The sequence below is a fragment of the Giraffa tippelskirchi genome, chromosome X (assembly GCF_054371585.1).
Source record: "Giraffa tippelskirchi isolate mGirTip1 chromosome X, T2T-mGirTip1v1.2.pri, whole genome shotgun sequence".
Classification (NCBI taxonomy): Eukaryota; Metazoa; Chordata; class Mammalia; order Artiodactyla; family Giraffidae; genus Giraffa; species Giraffa tippelskirchi.
The window spans coordinates 112,735,694-112,759,466 of NC_137289.1; the positions used below are offsets into that span (position 1 = coordinate 112,735,694).

The window sequence follows — 23,773 nt, forward strand, 5'->3', positions numbered from 1 at the left end:
CGTATAAACATCTCTAAACGGGGGTAACATTAACCAGCTTGCAGGGCTGTGGTAGGACTGATTCATCGAATACGTATTTAATGAGCATCTGGTATATACCAGGTTTGGGGTTAGATGCTGCTGCTGCTGCTAAGTCGCTTTAGTGGTGTCCGACTCTGTGCGACCCCACAGATGGCAGTCCACCAGGCTCCCCCGTCCCTGGGATTATCCAGGCAAGAACACTGGAGTGGGTTGCCATTTCCTTCTCCAGGGGGTTAGATGATGGGGATACAAATATGATTTAGGATGTTGGGCAGAGTGCCTATCTCATTTAGCTAGACATGGTCACAGGTAGTAACACAACTGTGTGTTGACATCTGCCTGTGTCACGTAGCTTGAGACGGGGTGTGACATTTGTGACGCTGGTCACTATCCGGACGCGGGCCTAGAGGACCTGGGTCTCCACCAACGTCAGTGCTCACTCTCCAGGACATTACCGCGCGGCGCGACCACACCTCCGCTCCGGCCACCAGAGGGCGCGCGGCCTCTACCTTAACAGTCCGCTGCTTCTGCGCCTGCGCCGCGCTGGCTGCCCACCCTCCACTCCCCTCCCCCCGGCGCCCACTCCGCCTCGCGCCGGAACGCCCCGCCCCCGTTGCCCCTAGCGGCCGTTTGTTGACTTCCGGGAACGCGGGCGTCGCGGATCCCGGAGTGTCGCCATGGGGGCCCAAGGGGCTCCCGGCGCCCGCCTCGGAGCTGAGGCACTGCCTTAGGCCCAGCCGAGTCGACCCCGCCGACTTTCTGGCCGAGGAGCAGGCTTTCCATAGTGCCATTACCATGGGGGAACCCGATGAGATGGTGCCCGGTGAGTGGCTCCCGCGGCGGTGGCGGCGGGCCGGCAGGGAGGGTCAGCGGGCGGGCGGACGGCCAGGCCCCGCCTCTGGGCCGGCCCCGTCGGGGAACAGGCCTGGGCCGCGGCCACCCGACTAAGCTCGGAGTCTGGCCGCGCCCCTGCGGTTGACCGAGAGGAGAAAGAAAGGAGGGACAGGAGAGGGACTACGGGGAAAGGGGGTGCCGGTCTTTCTTTTTAATTCTTTTAAAATAAGTTTTCGACGCGTTTCTCGAAGGCAAGGGCAGTTTTCACCTCCCTATGACCTTCCCAAAGTACTTCCTTTGAGGTCCTCAGAACCCGGTTGTGTGTTGAACGCAGTAAAGAGTGGCCGACCGGGGGACGTGCGGTAAAAGAGGATGGGGAACCGAGTTGGAGAAAGGAGGGAGCCATTAGCGAGTGGTTTTTTGAGACTTTACCCCTGAGCTCCAGAAATAATCTTTGGCGTTGTGACCGGGTACCACGTAGGTTCTGTGTAACAGAAATAGACGTTTCATGAAGCAGTACTTATTCTAGCCACTTGGGATGTGCTCAGATCTTTCCTGTAATACTTTGATTGTTCTAAATGGTCATTATGACCCACTAAGTTGATTTGCTGACCCACTCCTCATAACTCAGTTGGTAAAGAATCCGCCTGCAATGCAGGAGACTCCGGTTGGATTCCTGGGCTCGGGAAGATCTGGAGAAGGGATAGGCTCCCTACTCTAGTATTCTTGGGCCTCCCTTGTGGCTGAGCTGGTGAAGAATCCGCCCGCAATGCAGGAGACCTGGATTCGATTCTTGGGTTGGGAAGATGCCCTGGAGAAGGGAAAGGCTACCCACTCCAGTGTTCTGGCTTGGAGAATTCCATGGACTGTATAGTCCATAGGGTCGGCAAACAGTTGGACACCACTGAGCGACTTTCACTTGCACGGGTCACGACCAACAGTTTGAAAACAACACTAGAGCAGAATCGTTGTGTTTCTGCCAGGCCCTTGGGTTCAAACGTGATTCAGTTTCTGCCTTGAGTTCACAAGGTAGTGAGAGACACAAGAAACTAAACAAAATGACAGTATCAATTGACAGAAGATGCCACCAGGCCAGCACAGAGCCACTGGCCCCCTGGCTTGGGGTGAGGGTAGCTGGGGCAAGGCTTCTTGGGGAGCCAGAGCAGGACAAAACAGTTGTAATTATTCATTCTATTAAAAACTCAGGGCCCGTTCTAGAACCTGGCCTCCTAAATCTATCGTTATCACTTTGAACTCGCACACCTCACAATTGTTCTCAAAAGGTTTTTCCACAGTGGCAAGTCTCTTGAGCATGAGTATTTATTATTAATACTTAGGTTTGCTATGTCTTTCTTTCTGATACCTGTGTAGTTTTTTTGTGTGTAGTCATCCTCCTTGAGGTTTCCTCAAAAGCTGAATCTGGTCTCGTGTGTGTGTGTTTAGATAGTGTCTGTGTGTTTAGATATTAAACACACAGCTTTGGGATCTCATAGAAGTTTTTGGTCTCTCTCCAAAATGGTACTGGAGTAAACCAGTTTGTGACTACTCCTCTTATCAGGTAGTATTTAATGACTTCATTTAAGAATGTCCAAATCTCAACATCCTGCGTCCTCACGATGTTACTGGTGAAACTCAATGCTGTCCTGTTTCTGTGTGTGGAGAAAAGCCTTCAGTCAGAGGCTGGACTATGCGACGTTCACCAGTGTGAGTGGGGCATTGAGGGTATCAGCTTATTTCCAAGCAGTGGACGGTCCACCTCATGGCAGCAGGACTCTTAGTCATTGTGACAGTATATTTCTTACTTTATACCAGTAAACAGATAATACATAATTGATTTATTAGATCTTATACATAAAACTAGAATGAAGTCTGAGGAGTAAGACTGAGTTAAGTTGGAAGAAGGAGGGTGTAGGCCGTGTGGAGCAGATAAAGTACTGGAAAAATCTTTTAGTTAACAGGCAACATAATAAAACTTGTGTAATCAAAACTCTCATATATATGTCTCATTTATTTGTAGATTCGGGTGCTGTGTTTGCATTTGGAAAAACTAAATTTGCTGAAAATATTCCCAGCAAATTCTGGTTTAAAAATGATATACCTATATCTCTTTCATGTGGAGATGAACATAGCGCTGTTATTACAGGTTAGTATTAAAATCTTAAATGAAGATAGTAACACTTAGGGAATTCTACGTATCATAGATGTGTTGTTTGAAACAAGTTGAAGAGATACAGAAAGTGAATTTTTGTTTTTGTTTTTTTACTTTGCCAGAGAATTCTTGACAAATTGATTTGTCAGGGAAGACTTTTAAGTTCCCTTAGTATAGTGACACGTGATTTTCTATGCATATTGCTTTCTTAGAATAAATCTATTTGAATATATTCATAACATCAAAAAACTGTTACTGTACAATCTTAGAAACTCTTCACAACTAACAGAATATAGCTATAGGTAGATGGGCAAGGTAACCTGTAAAACCGGTGACATTGTTTAAGTACAGCTTTTTTATTGTTTATGATGACTTCATTATGTTGAAGATGCTTCAGTTTATTATTTGTTTCTTTCCCACCAGGAAATAATAAGCTTTTCACGTTTGGCAGTAACAACTGGGGACAGTTAGGATTAGGATCAAAAGCCACTGTGAACAAGCCAACATGTGTCAAAGGTTTGGGGTCTTTTCTTCTTTATCACTTTAAATACTTAAATATATAAAGTACTTTTCTGTTGATTGTGTAATTCTTTAATATAAATAATAAAGCCTTTAGTTCTTTATTCACTGAGATTTACTTGAATATTATTGGCATTTAACTTTATTTTTCATGTGATATTCAGAACTACTTCGATATGTTAGGATTTAAAAATCACATTGATTTTAAACCCAGAGCCCACGAAGGAAATAATGATTTTATAGTACTGTGTACTTGAACATCGTTTTTTTTTTTTTTTGCCTGTTTTGTAAACCTACTTAAATATTACTGTTATTGTATATACAGAGAACAAACAATATGATAGGATTTTGAGCTCTGTCTCTCTTGTTAGAGTTGTGAACATCATGGTTCTATGTAGTTGTGGGTTTTAGGAAACACACTTTACCCTGCTCTATGTAGTTAGCAGATATGCTGAAGAAAACATCAGGCCTAGGAGTTGATTAGCACTAGTGTTCTTACAAGAACAACAGGACAAAATGTTTCAAATCAGGATTGTCCCAGAAAATATAATACCTTTACAAAGCTTTCTCGCCATTATGTGCAAAAGCTTCTGTTTGGTTCTAACCCATGAATGTCAGCTTTACTTGAATGGTGATAGAGACTCCTTGGGATATGACAGGAGCAGGATTCTTTATCTTTGTGGCCAGATTTTTACTTTGAGCTCAGAATTTCAGTGTAATTTATCATATCTATGCTTCCGTGGTGGCTTAGATGGTAAAGAATCTGCCTGCAATGCAGGAGCCCCAGGTTCAGTCCCTGGATCAGGAAGATCCCCTGGAGAAGGGAATGGCAACCCATTCCAGTATTCCTGCCTGGAGAATTCCATGGACAGAGGAGCCTGGCAGGTTCCATGGGGTTGCAAAGAGTCGGACACGACTGGGTGACCAACACACACATACACACACGTGCTATTTGTAGATATTGTTGTGGAACTTTTGAAGTATTCCACTTAGTCAAAAAGTATTTATTGAGCACAGGCTACTAAAACCCGTACGTTTACTTACAGTGCCTCCTATGCTTACTGTTCAAAATCTAATGAAAGTGAACGTGTTAGTCGCTCAGTTGTGTCCAACTCTTTGTGAGCCCATGGACTGTAGCCCAGCAGGCTCTTCTGTCCATGGGATTCTCCAGGCAAGATGACTGGCGTGAGTTGCCATTTCCTTCTCCAGGGGATCTTCCCAACCAGGGAGCAAACCCGGGTCTCCTGCATTGAAGGCAGATTCTTTACCATCTGAGCCACCAGGGAAGTCCAATATCTAATAGACAAGCTAACAAGATTGTCTAAACTATGAGATCTTTGAGCCAGGGACTCGTGTCTTAGTGATATTTGCAGCCCCTATGCTGAGCACTTAGGAGATGTTCTGTAAATGTATTTAATATGTAAATGAATGAATGAAGAACTTTACCGTAGGTGTATGACTAAACAACAACAACAAATGCCTGTGAATGTTGAACTTAGTGTTTTGTTGTGTGAGACAGAAAGTAAACTTGATGATGGTAATGCCAGATTAGGGAATAGATCAGGTTGGAGAAAAGGCAGCATAACAATGCGGTGGATCTCAGCACATACTAATTGCTTGTGGAGTTTTAAATAATATATAGATGCCTAGGTCCTACCTCAGACCTACTGACTCAGATTCTCCAGGGGTCAGGCTAAGCTATCTGTATTTTTTTTTTTTCAGAACACCATTGGTTATTATGATGCACAACTACCTCCAAAAACTTTTGATTTATTAGTTATGGAAATCAACTTAGAAGTCAGACAGGCCTGGGTTTAAATCTGTTCTACAACTTGCTCATGATTTGACCTGGACTATTTATCATTTCCATACAATCATAAAATATCTTACTTGTCATATTTTTGTATTTTTAGCTCTAAAACCGGAAAAAGTGAAATTTGTTGCTTGCGGAAGGAACCACACCCTAGTTTTAACAGGTATAGTATTCAGTCTGTGGGCTTCCCTGGTGACTCAGCTGGTAAAGAATCCGACTGCAATGCAGGAGATCTGGGTTTGATCCCTGGGTTGGGAAGATCCCCTGGAGAAGGGAAGGGCTACCCACTCCAGTGTTCTGGTCTGGAGAATTTCATGGACTGTATAGTCCATGGGGTCACAAAGAGTCGGACACAGCTGAGCAACTTTCACTTCACTTCATCCAATCTGTATGACTTCCTGTCCAATCTGAGGACCGAGGTCTCACTCCAGTAACATTTGTGACTTTGTAAAATTAATAGAAATGGTACCTTGGCAACAGTAAGATTAGGATTTTTAAAAAATGTAAATGGATAGTACATTTGTTTGCCTATGAAAATGTGCAGATAAATGTTAAGTGGATGAAGAAAAAGCTTCTTTTCTTGGATGATATCAAGGGGCAGCATCTCCTTACCTGTGTGCACACCTTCAGGGGCCACTTGCTCCTGATCTTGCTCTTCGCACTTCTTTTCAGAGGGTGAGTGGAAGCCCTCCCTAAAAGGCTTTTGATGTGAGTTAGCACAATTCCAATCAAAATCCAAACAGGCCATGTGTGTGTGTAGAAATTCACAAGGTTATTCTAAAGTTTATGTGGAAAAGCCAAGGAACTTGAATAGTCAAAACAGTTTTGAAAAGATCAGAATGGAGGACTAACACTACCTGATTTTAAGACCTACTGTAAAGCTACAGTGGGGCTTCCCTGGTGGCTCCGATGGTAAGGAATCTGCCTGCAGTGTGGGAGACCCAGGTTCAGTCCCTGGGTTGGGAAGATCCCCTGGAGAAGGGCATGGCAACCCACTCCAGTATTCTTGCCTGGAGAATTCCGTGGACAGTGGAGCCTGGTGGGCTACAGTCCACGGGGTCACAGAGAGTCAGACACAGCTAAGCGACTAACACACAAAACTACAATGATCACGACAGTGTGCTGTTAGTAAGTAGATAGACAAAGATTAATGGAGTGGAGTCCAGCGATAAAGCCACATGTTTATGCTCAACTGATATTTGACAAAGGTGCCAAGGCAATTCCGTGAGGAAAGGTAGTCTTCCAACAAATCCTGCTGGAGCAATTAGATATCCAGGCCCTGACCACCCAGCAGTCTTTCCCACCTCCGCTCTCCACACACAGCTTCTTCTGTCTTCAGGCTGCTCGCACTGCTTCAGCCCCACCTCACCTCTCTGCCCTCACTCAGTACTTTCCCTTTGCTAAAGTGTCTTTTTTTTATTATTATTATTATTTTTTTATTTTCATAGAAAAGTAGAGCCTTGCTTGTTTTGCTGTATTTTTGACACCAAAAGGAAACTGTTCACCAAATTGTAGGATAATGCCAGCTTTCAACTTTCTTTGCTGATAATAGTGAGACTAGTATACACTGGACTGTCTCCTAAAGATGGCGACTGTGGTATACTGATGTTCTCTTTTCCGTGTGTAGGAGAAGGCAAAGTATATGCCACCGGAGGAAATAATGAAGGGCAGCTTGGACTTGGCGATACTGATGAAAGAAGTGCCTTCCATCTGGTTGATTTCTTTACATCCCAGCATAAGATTAAACAACTGTCTGCTGGGTCTAACACTTCAGCTGCACTGACTGGTAAGACTCTTTTTCCATTTCAAACTGGGACAGAGCCCTTTTTTCTCAGACCAGGATATACAGAAATCAGTAAACTGAAGACAGCAATCCTGTTTCATTTTCTTTCATTGCCCATGTGTTTTCAGAAGACATTTAAAATAGAACTGAAAATCACGACAAATATTACTTAATGCTTACATACATGTAGAAGGTAATTGTTAAGTAACTTCTAAGCTGTACTACCCATCTGTTTCTTTAGATATTCTTAAATAGTACCTTCGTTGCATGTTTTGAAAGTTCTATTTCAGCTTTAGTGAAGTTGCTGTCAGAAACATCCCAGAAATCTGCAGGATATATGTTACTAAACTACAGTTTGTAATGGTCGTTGTGTCGCTCTGCCCTGCCTATCAAAAGCCCATATGAGAAATTTCTTAAAATTTGGAGCCGAGATTGACATGTCTCACTGAAGAAGCTGCCGGTGTACTTCTCTGTTCCAGTCTAGAGAGAGAGGTGTGTGAGGTGTGCTATCGGTCTGGCCGGCAGGAGAGCCAGAGTCGGATCTGCAGTTCCATCCCTTCAGTTCTCTCACCCACACAGTTGGCATTGAGACCTCCTCCTTTTGGTTCTTATTTTCATATTTCCTTTTATTTGCTTTATCATTAGACACTTCAGATTTTAAAACTTTTCATTAAAAGGTACAAGTAAGTAAGTCTTGATCATTCTTTTCCAGAATATTTCTCTTAGTTTTTTTTTCTCCCTGACAACACAACCTTTATGAGAAAGCACAGAAGTTAGCCTGGTTTTGAGATGTTAGGTATGCTAATGCATCTCCTAGTCTCTGAAGTTAGATGATGTATTTTCCACTGTAAAAAAAAAAGTTAGCAAAATAAATTTATTTAATTTTTTTCTTCCTCTAAAGCATCATTCCCACAGTGTTCTCGGTCCCAGTCCTTCTGACCTGAGGCTTGTCTGGGAGATGTCTAGTGTGACTCATGCTGGCATTCAGTTCAGTTACAGGTAGACTGCTTGAAAGGAGGGAACCATCTTCTGTTTAGAGACTTTAAAATAAGGAAAGGTTATTATAGGAAAGGACATTCTGTCTTTGCTATCGAGGTAGAAATATGGGCGTGACTAAAGTGATATACTTTAGGTTATTGTCTATCCTTTATCATTATAGAAACATTTCATAATAGAAATAGTACTATTAAGTAGTTCCCTGGTATAACTATCTTTAGTACTTTTCTTTCAAAATACATCATTTTTCTAAATTAAAAAATAAATGTTCTGTTGGGAATATAATAACTTGCTATCCCTGCTACCTCTTCAAATGTTTTTTTTCCTCTTCATGTTTTATCTATAGAGGATGGCGAGCTTTTCATGTGGGGTGACAATTCCGAAGGGCAAATTGGTTTACAAAATATAACTAATATATGTGTCCCACATCAAGTGACGGTTGGAAAACCTATCTCCTGGATCTCTTGCGGATATTACCATTCAGCTTTTGTAACAAGTAAGACAGAACAGTTGAATTTCTTATGTTATCTCCCATGTCTAAGTTATTACTAAATTAATCATACAATGACATAACATTCTACATTTCTATAGAACTACGGCCATGGTACTCCATGTAATGAAATTATTTTGGTCTGTTTTAGGTCCCAGTGTTTCTTCATTTTCATAATGAGTATTTATAATTTCAAACTATCTGACATGTTAACTGATTTTAATGAATTAGGTCTATTAGGAAAACAAATTTTATATATAAAAAACCCTTCTAAATGTTGGTTCTCAAATTCCTTTGGCATTAAAAACAAGACCTATGAGCCTCTTTTCTCTGGATCTGCTTGGTTCTGTACTTTGACCTACTCTGATCTTGTCCTGATAATTTGCTTTTATCATTTCCGCACATAAGTCATAGATGTTCATTGTAAGAATAGGGTTGAAGATTTGATGGAAAAGGAGGAGAGTTCAGTATGGGATATGCTTTCCTTCAGTGGAACTTTTCTCGGGATCCCCAGTTTCTCCTTTTCCTGGCCTCATTGGCAACCTTCTCTACCTTAATTAAAATATTTTAAATGCTGGACTCTATTATAGCCTACATCTACTCTAGTAGTAACAGCAAAAGTATGATCTTGGTTTTCCATCCTATTTATGGTTTTTCTAACAATAAAAACACCTAGCAGAAAACAGTTTTATGGACCCTCTTAGATATCTCTCTAAGTATTTGTTATACATTTACTTCTTATTCTGTGTACCTCAGATTCAGGTTTAGAAAATGCTTATTGTCCCATCTTAGTGCCCCCCTGTTTACCAATGACTTGGTAGTAGTTTGGTTCTAAGAAAGGGCAAACTCTGACTTGGCTAGTTTTGTTCACTACTGTGTCAGTTTGTGTCTGGAAAAAACTGACAAGCAATAAATCTTGTTGATGAGGAGGTAAGGGAATGAATGATAAATTGTTTTCCTTGGGCCAATAACACATACCAACTTATTTCCAACTTTAGGGCTCCTGGGGTTGGTATAGTCTGTGCTCACTTTGTTTACGAAACGAAAAATAGAAAAAAAACACATGGAAAAACAAATAAAGCGTTGTCTTAGATTTAGGCCTTAATAAAATTGCCAGTATCAGTTTTTATTTACTACTGCTTTAGCCAGTTGAGAAACAAGTGCAATTAATCGTTTTAACTGATAGGCATTACATTGAATTTTTTTGTTTTGTTTTCTGTTTCATGCCTTTAAAAAAAATAGCTATATTGATGTATAGTTCACATAGCATGCAATTCATCCATTGAAGGTGTGGGGAGCAGCAGGAATTTACAGACAGTTATAGAAAGAGACTTGTCTGGACTTAGAAATTCCTTTCATATGAGAAGCAAGAAGCATGGGGAAAGGGGGGAGGAAGTGTGCTGACTTACTGAGCACTTCCATGCTGAGTACTTCAGAAAAAAATGTGGTACAGAAAACTTCACTTTTGTGCAAATCAATCTAGAAAATGAGTTTGGCTGTGTTTGCAGTATTTGACCAAGTTTTAAGTGGCACCTACCTCGTGTGTTAGATGTCACACAACTTCCCTATGTTCTGATGTGCTAGAAGGGCTCTGTCTTCAACAGCTGGTTATACTCATGGCTAAGATTTAGTACAGCAAAGGAAAGATCTGTATCCTTCAGAGAGGTCCCGTATGCACTTCCCAGTCCTTCCTCTTCCAGGGCCACACGAGATGTGTTTTCTCTTTGGCACTGAACGACAGGGATGTGTATGTGATGTCTCTGCCCAGGGAAGCCCTGTTCTATTCTCAGGGTCTGAGGCTTTTCTATGGGTGGCTGGTCATGTAGGCACATCCTACTAGCCACTCATCATGGCACCTGCAACTCAGGCCCTTCAACAGTGAAACCAGGTGTACATCATCAGTGTTGCTGTTTGTGCAAAGCAAGGCTTTCTTAGCTTCTGGCTAAGCTGGCATAATTAATTTCTCCAGGTGTGCATAACAGAATCACCAATCACCAGCTCAAAGAACACTCCCAAGGGCCGCATTCCCAGGGGTTAGTCAGCAGTCAGTCGTGGTGTGGTTCTCTTGGAAACATGCGAGTAATACAACCAGACGTGCTGTGTTACCTCTTCTACATGAGTGTTGTAGAAGCTTACGATTAGATTATGTATTTACCACAGTTTTTAAATTCCTGCTCTATAGGACTCACTTCAGTTCATAGAAACGAACAAAACAGTCCCTGATTTCATGAAGCTCATAGTATAGTGTGCTAAGTGTGATAACAGAAGCAAATCAATAGTATTGGTATGGACAAGGCAGCAATTAAATGACGTGAGTTCCTTAGTAAGAGCGTTTGTCTGGAAAAAGTGCCATCTGAGTAAAACCTGCCATCCTTAGGCTCACTCACCATATTTGCTTCACATGTAAATGAGTGTTCTACAGAAAGTGTCATGAAAAGCAATTATTTATGCAATAAGTATTCTATTTAATGTACTAGACACACTGCTAGGTTCTTGCAAATACCATAGTGAGCAAGACAAAATCAATGTCCTTTTGGGGGTTTAATGTCTAGTCATTTTGCTTTATTAAAAGTCGGTGGAAGAAGTAAGATCATCTTGTCTATGTATTGTGAAACAGATAAAATAATTTTCTGGTTGTTACTGGTAGTGATAGTTATGAATTCTTCATGAAGATTTTGGGTTAGAATAATCAAGAGGAAGGGAAAATCTACCTTTATTCCTTACTATTCAGTACAAGTATCTCAAGAAAGGTCAGATTTATTAAGTTGATATTTTCTAAATTTTTTATCAAACGTAAGAACATGTACCAAAAAGACCAGTATTTTGTTCATGTCTCTGTCATCATCGATCCCTCTTTTTTTCCTTCAATAGCTGAGGGAGAACTGTACACCTTTGGAGAACCGGAGAGTGGGAAGCTAGGTCTTCCCGAAAAACTCCTGGTCAATCACAAAGTACCCCAGCTGGTGCCTGGAATTTCTGAGAAGGTGATCCAAGTTGCTTGTGGTGGAGGACACACAGTCGTTCTTACAGGTACGGGTGCGACTCCATTCCCTGCTTTCTGTTGTGCCTAAGGAAAACCTTTTTTAACATTCGCTTCTTTTTATTGTGGTAAGAACACTTAACATCTGATCCACCACCTTAACAGAATTTTAAGTGTGTAATACAGTAATGTTATCTATAGGCGCAATCTGGTATGACAGGTCTGTAGAACTTTCACCTTTGCATAGCTGAAATCCATTTATTAGCAGCTCCCCTCTCCACCACTCTAGTCCGTGGCAACTACCATTCAAGTCTCTGCTCCAGTGAGTTTGTATGTTTCAGATACTTCACGTAAGTTGACTTTGCATCTTTTTCCATTAAGATCTCTACCTTTTGTTCCTATAGTTAGGAAACGTTTCTGGCCTATGGAAGATACTGTTAAGTAGGAAAAAAATGAATCTTGTTGACTCGTTTTTGCTTACATAATTGACATTTTCATGACCTTTACAACTTTAATGGCAGGAAATAAATTTTGTAGCTCATTTTCAAGAACACATTGTTTTCCTCATGTATATGTATTACATATTTATTTAAAATTGACATTAATTTCTCTAAAATACTTTATTTTGAAGAAATAATAATAATACCTTGTTAATAATCTTTTCTACTTGTCATTGGTAATTCTTTTCTTTGATATTCACAACATCTAACTTGGTGGTTTCTTTGTGATTTTTATGTCTGTTATAGTAATTCGTTAAAGGGGTTAAGATTTTAAATTACAGATAAAAATACAGAATTAGAACCTTAATGATAATGTCTCTTCTGGCTTCTGAATTTTGTTTTTGGTATGACATGTGACTCCTTAGGATGCTAGTCAATATAATTAAAATATACTACCTATTAATATGCTTACATTGATACTCCCAGATTTGTTCAGCATTAGGTTTATTTTAGATGAGTAGTAGAGAGGTAATGCGGTTAGGTAGTGAATGATTAGGATAGTTGTTAGTCAAAAGAAGCAATTTTTGAAGTCTCCACTTAATCTTCAGTAACCCAAAGCTAGAAGTGTTCTAGACAAATTTTTAAATAATATCCAATTCTTAGATGATAATGCTTAAATGTTGCAAGGTGATTCAGTAGTATATTATCTTTAGATTTTCCTTTCTTACATCACTTTTCCTTGACTTCCTATTCTAGTCCTAGTCATGCTTATAAAGCTGTGGTTTCCCAGAATTGCAGTTTCCAGATGGAATATTTTCAAAGTGAGAAATATTTTTTTCCAGGTCTTCCACTCTAAATTTGGAAATAATTCTGAAGTTTAAGATTTTTTTTAAACTTCTGCTGATAAAATGAATTTTTATATAATTTCTGAAAGATTTATTCTAGGAATTAAACTTTAATCTTTATTACTTATCTGAAAATTTATTTTTTAGGCAGAAATGCAATTTATTGTGTCATATATTTTTGCTGGTTTATACAAAGATTATAGAAAGAATTAATTTATTAGGTGATTGAACGTTATTCTGAAGGACGCAATGTTGACTATATAATACTGTGTCATTAAACCATATAGTATAAAATATTTTCATATAAAATATTTTCAAGGTAATCTTTTAATTATACTTAAAAATTTAAAAGTGCACATAAGTGCACATAAGTGTGATATTTTCTTATAGTGTAATAGACATTTAGCTTTCTATGAACTTTGTTTTGAAGTTAAAAACCATCTTGGCAGAAACTGATTGTCTTCTCCAGATTTTTGGAGACTTTCGAATCTCACAGACCAGTCAAGTTTTTATAATTTTAAGTTTTTTATTTTGTAAGAGAATATGAGGACCTACAGAAGATTGCCAACTTCCAGTTTGTATTTGGCTAAATATGGACATTGCAAGAAAAATGCAATCTGTTTTCACCATTATATCATAAAATAAGGGTCATTTTCAAAACAAAAATTTAAAAGCTCTTAATTTTATAATAAAAGACATCCCCTTAAGTCGTATAAACTTATCTGTATGGAAAATTCACTACTTTGCCTATTTTTAAAAATTTATCCATGGACCTTTGAAGGCTTTATTATGAGCCAGTCCTGGTGTTCTGAAGCAGTATGGATAGAAACATTAAATATTTAGTCCTAATTGATAAAGAAATGGACCTAAAGAGTGTATGATCATCAGTTTGAGTAAGTACTAAGTTAAATACCTAAGAGTTATCGAATACTTTGCAGGACCATAAAGCCAAGATAGCTAATCATCTATTCTAAATGGTTCCCTTAACTAAAAGAAAGGGCTTGGGTTAGATGATTCTCTGGGGGCCCTCCCCAGCTTTGTTTTTTCTTGTGTCTGTAATTCTGATCTTAAAGTCTATTTAGGTATTGCTCAATAAAATACTTTAAAGATAATTTTAATTAGTTCATTGTTGATAAATTTATTTAAAACTTGATATTTTGATATGACTATGATAGATTACACAATACAGCTACTGGTTGTAGCGATAGTCAGGGAAATGATGGACTGCTGTTGAGAAAGTATCAGACTGGAACTGGGACAAACTAAGTGAGACTGAGTGATCCATGTCATTTTGTATGTCATCCACAGCAGTTATCAGAAGACAAGAAAGGCTTGGTTATTAGATTGGGTCCACAATGAAGTCTGGGCCCCAAAGAAAATAAGAACTTACCTTCTCCCGATTATATTTAGACAAACTTAAGATCTCTACAGGGCTATACAAGTATCTAGTTGTGAAATGAAATGTATTCTGTGAAATTAGAGTAATATTTATCTGAAGCCAACTAATCAAATCTGTTTTCCTAAGATGGTATTATTTATTAACATTGAATTACATTGTTAAAAATGTTACAAAGGTGGGATGACTAAAAATTATATTGATTTTTGTATATAATGTCCTTAGGCAAGAGTCTTCAGGCATTTAAAAATAATAGAAACTATTGTCATTGCTAATCATTCCAGCACACAAGGGAACAGAATGAGGACAAAACTTTTGTAACTTGATTCAGGCCGCCTGAACGGCCTAATCTCACAGGCTGCTGTCAGACGGCCCAAGAAACTTGGAGTAATTGTTGGCTAGCTCGAGATAGACAGTTTTTTCACTTACCCAACATCCTCCTATTAAGCTGAACATTCAGAATTGGAGATATGCTGTGTGATTATTAGTTTTACTAGAGATAGTGTTTTTTTACACTAAAAATAAAGGCTGGATGGCATCACCGACTCGATGGACATGGGTTTGGGTAGACTCCAGGAGTTGGTGATGGACAGGGAGGCCTGGCGTGCTGCGGTCCATGGGGTCGCAAAGAGTCGGACACAACTGAGCAATTGAACTGAACTGAACTGAAAGGTCTGTTTGCTGTTGCCTCAGTGTGGCTTCATATCCTTGACACACTGTGTTGTCTTTAACAAATAATATCTTTCTGTCTTATTCATGAAGTAAACATTAGAAAGAAAAATGTAAAACTATGTGACAATAGTTATGTGTTCATCAGTATCTTGTGTTGTCACAATAAGGTGAGTTGATTAGATAATTACTTTTGAGAAAAATGTCCTTTTACGACTGACTGTCCCATTGTGTTTTTAAACCTTCCTGTATGTTTTCTCATTTAATCTTTGCAGCAGCTCTTTTAGATAGGGATTATAGCATTAGGGAATTTAAGTAGCTTGTCTGCTTGCCACAGCTAGTAGTAATGAAGGTTTGGGCTTCTACGTGAATCTGAAGCTCTGGCTCCTATAACTGCAGCAGGAGAGGCAATGTGTTGCACTGCGGAGAGGCACACAAATGCAGTAGACACTGTGCTTCCTGAGGCAGGGGCCCGGAAGCATTGTGTGTCTAAAAGGACACTTACATCACCACTTGTTTATCCTGTTCTTGTGCTTTTCCATTTCTCAAGACTATATGAGCTCTAAATTATTGGAGTTCATTTGGAATCACTTCAAAACTACTAATATCGCATAGGATGGATAAACAGCAAGGTCGTATTTTATATTCAGTATCCTATAATAAACCATAATGGAAAATAATATGAAAAGAATATATGTATATGTATAATTGAGTCACTTTGCTGTATAGCAGTAATTAGCACAACATTGTAAATCAACTATACTTCAATAAAATTTTTTTTAATTTAAATAATATAGAGGAAAGGCTTTTCCCCTCCTCTGGTTATTATTGCACTTCCTGATAAATGAGCTTTGTGCTGTGCTGTGCTGTGCTTAGTAGCTCAGTTGTGTCCAAGTCTTTGCAACCCCATGGAGTGTAGCCCACCAGGCTTCTCTGTCCATGGGGATTTTCCAGGCAAGAATGCTGGAGTGGGTGGTGATGCCCTCCTCCAGGGGATCTTCCCAACCCAGGAATCAAACCAGGGTCTCCTGCATTACAGGTGGATTCTTTACCAGCTGAGCTACCAGGGAAGAACTAAATGAGCTTTACTTGTGAATAAATGTAGCATATCTGCTGTAAGTTTTAATTCTCATGCAAATTCTCCTCTGAGATTACTTTCTAAAATAGGTTATTCCATTAAACTACTGTTAAAAGTAAGGACTTTTTCTGTGGGAAACACTATTGGTTTATTTAAGTCAGTGAAAGGAATTAGCTTAATGACAATTGGTGCTTTTTGACTGAGTGGGAATTATAGGGACTTTTTCGGTTTCTCTGACTTTTGTGTATTTAGCAGTTCCTTCTATCATTCTATGTAAGAGATAGAATTAGGCCCATGACATAATTGTTACAACTGTGTGCCTTGTCATTTTTCTCATCCTTTATCGAATGTATAGGTAAGTATTAGGTATTCTTACATGAGTGTTTCTTTGAGAGACCCTTAACATACTTTATAGAAGAGGGAATATCACCATTTTTCCAGATATAATGACGACAGTATCTGTATCTCTGAAATCCTTTTCTTGTATTTTTTCCTCTCCCCTTTCAGAGAAAGCCGTGTACACCTTTGGGCTGGGACAGTTTGGCCAACTGGGTCTTGGCACTTTCACTTTTGAAACTTCAGACCCCAAAGTCATTGAGAGTGTTAAGAATAAGAAAATAAGTCATGTTTGCTGTGGAGAAAATCACACAGCTCTGATAACAGGTACAGATCAAAGTTCTGTTAATATACTTAATGGAACTGGGTATATTTTATTACAAAATAAATAGTATATAGAATGAATGTATCTAACTCAAGCAAAGGAATTAATAAGTGAGAAAAGGTAATTCCTTGTTTAATATGCCAACATATAAAGTTGTAAACTCCTTTCTCATATTTTAGTTCAGTTTAAAATCAGTGTAAATGATCCAAAGGTTTAGAGCCTGAAAATACGTCGGTTCTCTCAGAGGTGAGACCATAGTGTTATACTTTGGCAGAAAGCTGGAGTCGTTTTGAAACTGTTGATTTGAAGGCTCTGAACTCTGCTCTGCCAAGGGGAAAAATCTCCTAAGAAGGAACTTATTTTATTTTATTTTATTTTTAAATAAATTTATTTATTTTAGTTGGGGGCTAATTACTTTACAATATTGTAGTAGTTTTTGCCATACATTGACATGAATCAGCCATGGGTTTACATGTGTTCCCCTTCCTGGACCCCCCACCCACCTCCCTCCCCATCCCATCCCTCTGGGTCATCCCATTGCCCCGGCCCTGAGCATTTGTCTCATGCATCAAACATGGAATGGTGTTCTGTTTCACATATGATAATATACATGTTTCAGTGCTATTCTCCCAGAACGTCCCACCCTCACCTTCTCCCTCAGAGTCCATAAGACTGTTCTATGCATCTGTGTCTCTTATTCTGTCTCGTATATAGGGTTATCGTTACCTTCTTTCAAATTCCATATATATGCATTAGTATACTGTATTGGTGTTTTTCTTTCTGGCTTACTTCACTCTGTACAATGGGTTCCAGTTTCATCCATCTCAATAGAACCAATTCAAATGTATTTTTTTAATGGCTGAGTAATATTCCATTGTGTATATGTACCACAGCTTCCTCATCCATTCGTCTGCTGATGGACATCTAGGTTGCTTCCATGTCCTGGCTATTGTAAACAGTGCTGCGATGAACATTGGGGTACACGTGTCTCTTTCAATTCTGGTTTCCTCGATGTGTATGCCCAGCAGTGGGATTGCTGGGTCATATGGCAGTTCTATTCCCAGTTTTTGAAGGAATCTCCACACTGTTCTCCATAGTGGCTGTACTAGTTTGCATTCCCACCAACAGTGTAAGAGGGTTCCCTTTTCTCCACACCCTCTCCAGCATTTATTGCTTGTAGACTTTTGGATAGCAGCCATTCTGACTGGTGTGAAATGGTACCTCATTGTGCTTTTGATTTGCATTTCTCTAATAATGAGTGATGTTGAGCATCTTTTCATGTGTTTGTTAGCCATCGGTATGTCTTCTTTGGAGAAATGTCTGTTTAGTTCTTTGGCCCATTTTTTGATTGGGTCGTTTATTTTTCTGGAATTCAGCTGCAGGAGTTGCTTGTGCAATCTATAGATTCAATGCAATCCCTATCAAGCTACCAATGGTATTTTTCACAGAACTAGAACAAATCATTTCACAATTTGTTTGGAAATATAAGAAACCTCGAATAGCCAAAGCAATCTTGAGAAAGAAGAATGGAACTGGAGGAATCAACCTGCCTGACTTCAGGCTCTACTACAAAGCCACAGTCATCAAGACAGTATGGTACTGGCACAAAGATAGAAATATAGATCAATGGAACAAAATAGAAAGCCCAGAGATAAACCCACGCACCTATGGACACCTTATCTTCGACAAAGGAGGCAAGAATATACAGTGGAGACAAGACAATCTCTTTAACAAGTGGTGCTGGGAAAACTGGTCAACCACTTCTAAAAGAATGAAACTAAAACACTTCCTAACACCATACACAAAAATAAACTCAAAATGGATTAAAGATCTAAACGTAAGACCAGAAACTATAAAACTCCTAGAGGAAAACATAGGCAAAACACTCTCCGACATAAATCACAGCAGGATCCTCCATGACCCACCTCCCAGAATATTGGAAATAAAAGCAAAAATAAACAAATGGGACCTAATTAAAATTAAAAGCTTTTGCACAACAAAGGAAACTATAAGCAAGGTGAAAAGACAGCCTTCAGAATGGGAGAAAATAATAGCAAATGAAGCAACAGAAGGAACTTATTTTAAAACATTCTCCGTGTTCCATCTGACAGAACCATTCAGGCTGAGTAAATTCTTGGAATGCTTCTGCCACTAGGAGGTGTTTTCAGGAGTAACTTTCATACTTTCTCCAAGGTGCTAGCAGTGCTCGCTCTTCTGCTCTGTGAAAGGAAAGGAAAGTGAAAGGAAAAGTCGCTCAGTCGTGTCCCACTCTTTGCGACCCCATGGACTGTACAGTGCATGGAATTCTCCAGGCCAGAATACTGGAGTGCGTAGCCTTTCCCTTCTCCAGGGGATCTTCCCAGCCCAGGGATCAAACCCAGGTCTCTCTCATTGCAGGCAGCGTCTTTACCAGCTGAGCCACAAGGTGCTCTGTAGTTTCTCCTTTTATCTGGGAAGATGCTGCTTTGGGCCTATTTCTCAACCTCCAAAAGTAGGTGCTGCCATGTAGGACTCAGTAAGGGTGTTTCCCTAAAATGACTGACTCACCCATAGATAATTAATACACTGCACAGTTTTAATTGCTTTGGAACAAAAGGCTCTGTAATTTTTGTTTTTGCCATATGACCCAGCAATCCCACTGCTGGGCATACACACTGAGGAAACCAGAATTGAAAGAGACACGTGTACCCCAGCGTTCATCACAGCACTGTTTATAATAGCCAGGAGACGGAAGCAGCCTAGATGCCCATCAACAGCCGAATGGATAAGGAAGCTGTGGTACATATACACAATGGAATATTACTCAGGCATTCAAAAGAATACATTCGAATCAGTTCTAATGAGGTGGATGAAACTGGAGCCTATTATACAGAGTGAAGTAAGCCAGAAAGAAAAACACCAATAGAGTATACTAACACATATATATGGTATTTAGTTAATTGGTAAAGATAACCCTGTATGCGAGACATCAAAAGAGACACAGATAAATAGAACAGTATTATGGACTCTATGGGAGAGGGCAAGGGCGGGAGGATATGGGAGAATGGCATTGAAGCATGTAAATTATCATATGTGAAAAGAATCACCAGTCCAGGTACCATGCAGGATACAGGGTGCTCGGGGCTGGTGCACCGGGATGACCCGGAGGGATGGGATGGGGAGGGAGGTGGGAGGGGGGTTCTGGAAGTGGAAAACATGTACACCCATGGTGGATTCATGTCAATGTATGGCAAAACAAATACAATATTGTAAAGTTAAAAAAGAGATAAATAATCTAATTAAAAAAAACCCATTCATTTAGGATATTGGTGTTCTTAATATCTGCCTTAGAATCCACCTGCAATGCAGGAGACCCCAGTTCGATTCCTGGGTTAGGAAGATCCCCTGGAGAAGGTATAGGCTACCCACTCCAGTGTTCTTGGGCTTCCCTGGTGGCTCAGATGGTAAAGCATCCACCTGCAATGCAGGAGACCTGGGTTCGATCCCTGGGTTGGGAAGATCCCCTGGAGACGGGAAAGGCTACCCACTCCAGTATTCTGGCCTGGAGAATTCCACGGACTGTATAGTCCACGGGGTCACAAAGAGTTGGACACGAGTGAGCGACTTTCATTTGTTCTTAATATAAAGTTCAAAAATGCTTAATATGAGCTAATAAGATACTCTGCGGTGTGGCTCCTTCTTACCTCTTCAGACTCATCTCATACCACTCTCCCCTTTGTGCTTCAGACACATTGATTGCCTCTCGGCTTCTTGACTGTGTTATGCTTTCTCTGCTTGATACGTACTGCTGGCTTCTGCCTGAAAAATTCTTTGCTCCCTCCTTCTTGTAGCTAAACCCAAATCCTTTCAGCTTCAGTTTGAAAGCCTTTCCTAATCACTGGATTAGAGGGAGAGCCCCTCCTCTGTACCTGTACTGGCACCATTTCCTTTAATTCTGCTTCCATGGCGCTTATCTCACTTGAGATGGAGAGTATGAAGGAAAGGCTTGAGGAGTGAAGGTTCAGACTAGCTGCTATGGCCACAGACAAAAAGATTACCTGGCGAGGTGACAAAATTACTCATCATTATGTTGGGTCCGGCTGTACAGGGGACCCCCCACCAATATTGGTATCCCCAACAAGCAGCATGGTTGGTTTATGGCATTTCTTTCTGGAGCTATCCACAACCCTGAAACAGAAGTAAGAGAGAGAATTGCTCCAGTTGAGTGGTGTTTCGGTCTCCCCAGGGGACACATGGCAATATGGGAGATATTTTTGATTGTCACAGTTGCAGAGGCCGGGTATTGAATGGACATTTAGTAGATAGAAGCCACGGATATTGCTGAACATTCCACAAGGCACAGGACAAACCCATACATTTGGGAATTATCCAACCTCAAATGTCTGTAGTGCCAGAGTTGATAAACCCTCATCTAATCAATGACCTAAGGGAAAAAGAAAATAAATTGGGATGTAGAAGGTCAGACTACAAAAATCTTCTCTTTGAGAAGGTGGTATTTATCGTGAGATCTCATGCTGGATTGCTGCTGCTCCATACAACACCTCACAGGACTGGGTCTCAACTTCACAAGCCACCAAGGACTTAGTGATTTATTCTCGCGATAGCTATTGCCTAATGTTATGTGTGGACAACAGAAACCATAGAGAGTGTGGAAACATCAATGGACCAAATTCAATGCAGAATATGAGGGGAAAATTGCAATGTCAGTTAATATATTTGCTGTTTACACATAGATCCATCAAAGTAACACTTTCATAATTCTCTCTTTTTTTCATTTTAGAATCAGGCCTTTTGTATACTTTTGGAGATGGTCAACATGGAAAACTAGGACTTGGAATGGAGAATTTTACCAATCAGTTCGTTCCCACTTTGTGTTCTAATTTTTTGAAGTATATAGTACATTTGGTAAGGGCTTCACATTTCCCTGTTTACATGTTCATATTCCTATATTTGATTCTTTTGGGATTTCATAGAAAATGAGTCCTTTTACATTTAGATGAAATAGTATCATGGCTCTATCTCGTGAATACACTTGTGTCCTAATGGCCAAATGTCAGACATCACAACACTCTGAAAATCTGTCCTTTTCCTAATGTTTCTCCTCACTCACAGTGGTCATCTGTAAATGTTTGTTGGATCAGATACCATTCAGACCCTCAGATCCTGCTGATAATAAGTGACGAGTTTTGAAAATCCTTTTATTGAGCTAAGTGGTATTTGGATTAAGTGTTGTTTCAGTATTGTCCGCATCAGGCACCATATCTCTGTTGTTTCTAACACCTGCCAATTAAGAACTATAGATGAAAATTTTGTTTAGTCAGTGATGATAATAAGGGCTTCTCAGGTGGCACAGTGGTAAAGAATCCACCTGCAATGCAGGAGATGCAAGAGACCTGAGTTCGATCCCTGAGTCAGGAATATCCCCTGAAAGAGGAAATGGCAACCCACTTCAGTATTTTTGCCTAGAAAATCCCACAGACAGAGGAGCCTGGCAGGCTACAGTCCATGGGGTTGCAAAGAGTTGGACACGACTGAGCAACTGAGTGCACACACACCCCAGACACACGCACATGCACACACACACTGATGATAATATTGTTGCAGGAAGGGGGCCCCCTTCTAGGGCTCGAAACTGGGTTCTTGTCTAACACCCTGAAACGAATTGTCCAAGGAAACACATGTGCTGACAAAGCAAGATATTTTATTGGGAGAGGGTGCCCAGGCGGAGAGCAGTAGGGTAAGGGAACCCAGGAGAACTGCTCTGCCACATGGCTTGCAGTCTTGGGTTTTATGGTGATGGGATTAGTTTCCAGGTTGTCTTGAGCCAATCATTCTGACTCAGAGTCCTTCCTGGTGGTGCACACCTTGTTCAGCCAAGCTGGATGCCAGCGAGAAGGATTCTGGGAGGTGGTCAGACATGTGGTGTCTTCTTTTGACCTTTCCCGAACTCTTCTGGTTGGTGGTGGCTTATTAGTTCCGTGTTCCTTAGCAGGACCTCCTGTCGTAAAACAACTCATGCAAATGGTTACTGTGGTGCCTGGCCAGGGTGGGCAGTTTCAGTCAGTGGGCTTCCCCTAACAATATCACTTGGAATTTGTTCTCCAAAGGCTCAGAGCCTCATACTATGAAACACTTCCCATTCCTTGACTTGACACCTATTTGATGAATACCTGCTTGGTACAAGATACTGGACTGAGGATGAGAAATAGAGAGCATGCAATGATAAACACTGAGACCAGATTCCCACTCGCTGAGCTTATAATCTTGTGTGTGTGTGTGTGTGTGTGTGTGTGTGTGTGTGTGTGTGTGTGTGTGTGTGTGTGTGTGTGTGTGTGTGTGTGTGTGTGTTGGTTGCTCAGTTGTGTCCGACTCTTTGCAACCCCATGGACTGTAGTCCACCAGGCTCCTCTGTCCATGGGACTCTCTAGGCAAGAATACTGGTGTGGGTTGCCATTCCCTTCTCCAGGGGATCTTCCCGACCCAGGGATCGAATCCGGGTCTCCTGCATTTCAGACAGATTCTTTACAATCTAGCCACCAGGGAAGCCCCTGTATAATCTTATGGGGAAGATAATTTTTTTTTAAATGCTATACATAAAACAGATCAATTTTAACTTTGGAAATATTATGAAGGAAAGGTTCAGAGTATGCTGTTCTATGCTGCAATGTAGAACTCGATGAAGATACCAGAAGTCTCTATATTGTAAACACTACACAATGTTTTTTTTAAGCATTTTATTGAAAATTACTTATTTCTTAAAGTGCTTAAGATGTTGATTACGTTTTTCATTCTTTCACCATTGTGCATGCTTGCATTTTCCTCTTGGGACTTTAAAGCATTAAACTTAAGAAACCTTCATGTAAAGAGAAAGGCTTGAAGACATGTTTATCCCAAGAGACTGATGTATTCTTGGGTCCCTTATTTCTTTTTTTATTTATTAATTTATTTACTTTAATTGAGGGTAATTGCTTTACAAGGTTGTGATGGTTTTTACCACACATTGACATGACCCATGGGTCCCTTATTTTTAAGTAGAACTTTTCTTGATTTTTTCAAGTTGTTAGTGTTGCTCCCAGATTAAAATAGCATTTTCTAAATT

The 23,773-nt window shown here is 40.2% G+C and overlaps 1 protein-coding gene across 22 annotated transcripts in view; it reads left to right on the top strand.

The window, feature by feature from the left end:
• Positions 1–663: 663 nt before the first annotated feature.
• LOC145536232 (X-linked retinitis pigmentosa GTPase regulator-like) overlaps positions 664–23,773 on the top strand; it is an 87,830-nt gene continuing 64,720 nt past the window's right edge. For 10 of the 22 annotated variants that reach the window (XM_081565182.1, XM_081565181.1, XM_081565194.1 and 7 more), the window contains exons 1-9: positions 664–844; positions 2,873–2,998; positions 3,428–3,520; positions 5,437–5,499; positions 6,964–7,122; positions 8,462–8,611; positions 11,477–11,635; positions 16,521–16,676; positions 21,455–21,579. In XM_081565182.1, the coding sequence (XP_081421308.1) occupies positions 817–844; positions 2,873–2,998; positions 3,428–3,520; positions 5,437–5,499; positions 6,964–7,122; positions 8,462–8,611; positions 11,477–11,635; positions 16,521–16,676; positions 21,455–21,579 (1,059 nt within the window). In that variant the 5' untranslated portion in view covers positions 664–816. The remainder of the gene's footprint in view (positions 845–2,872; positions 2,999–3,427; positions 3,521–5,436; positions 5,500–6,963; positions 7,123–8,461; positions 8,612–11,476; positions 11,636–16,520; positions 16,677–21,454; positions 21,580–23,773) is intronic. The other 12 variants (XM_081565183.1, XM_081565172.1, XM_081565185.1 and 9 more) reach the window with 4 other exon arrangements.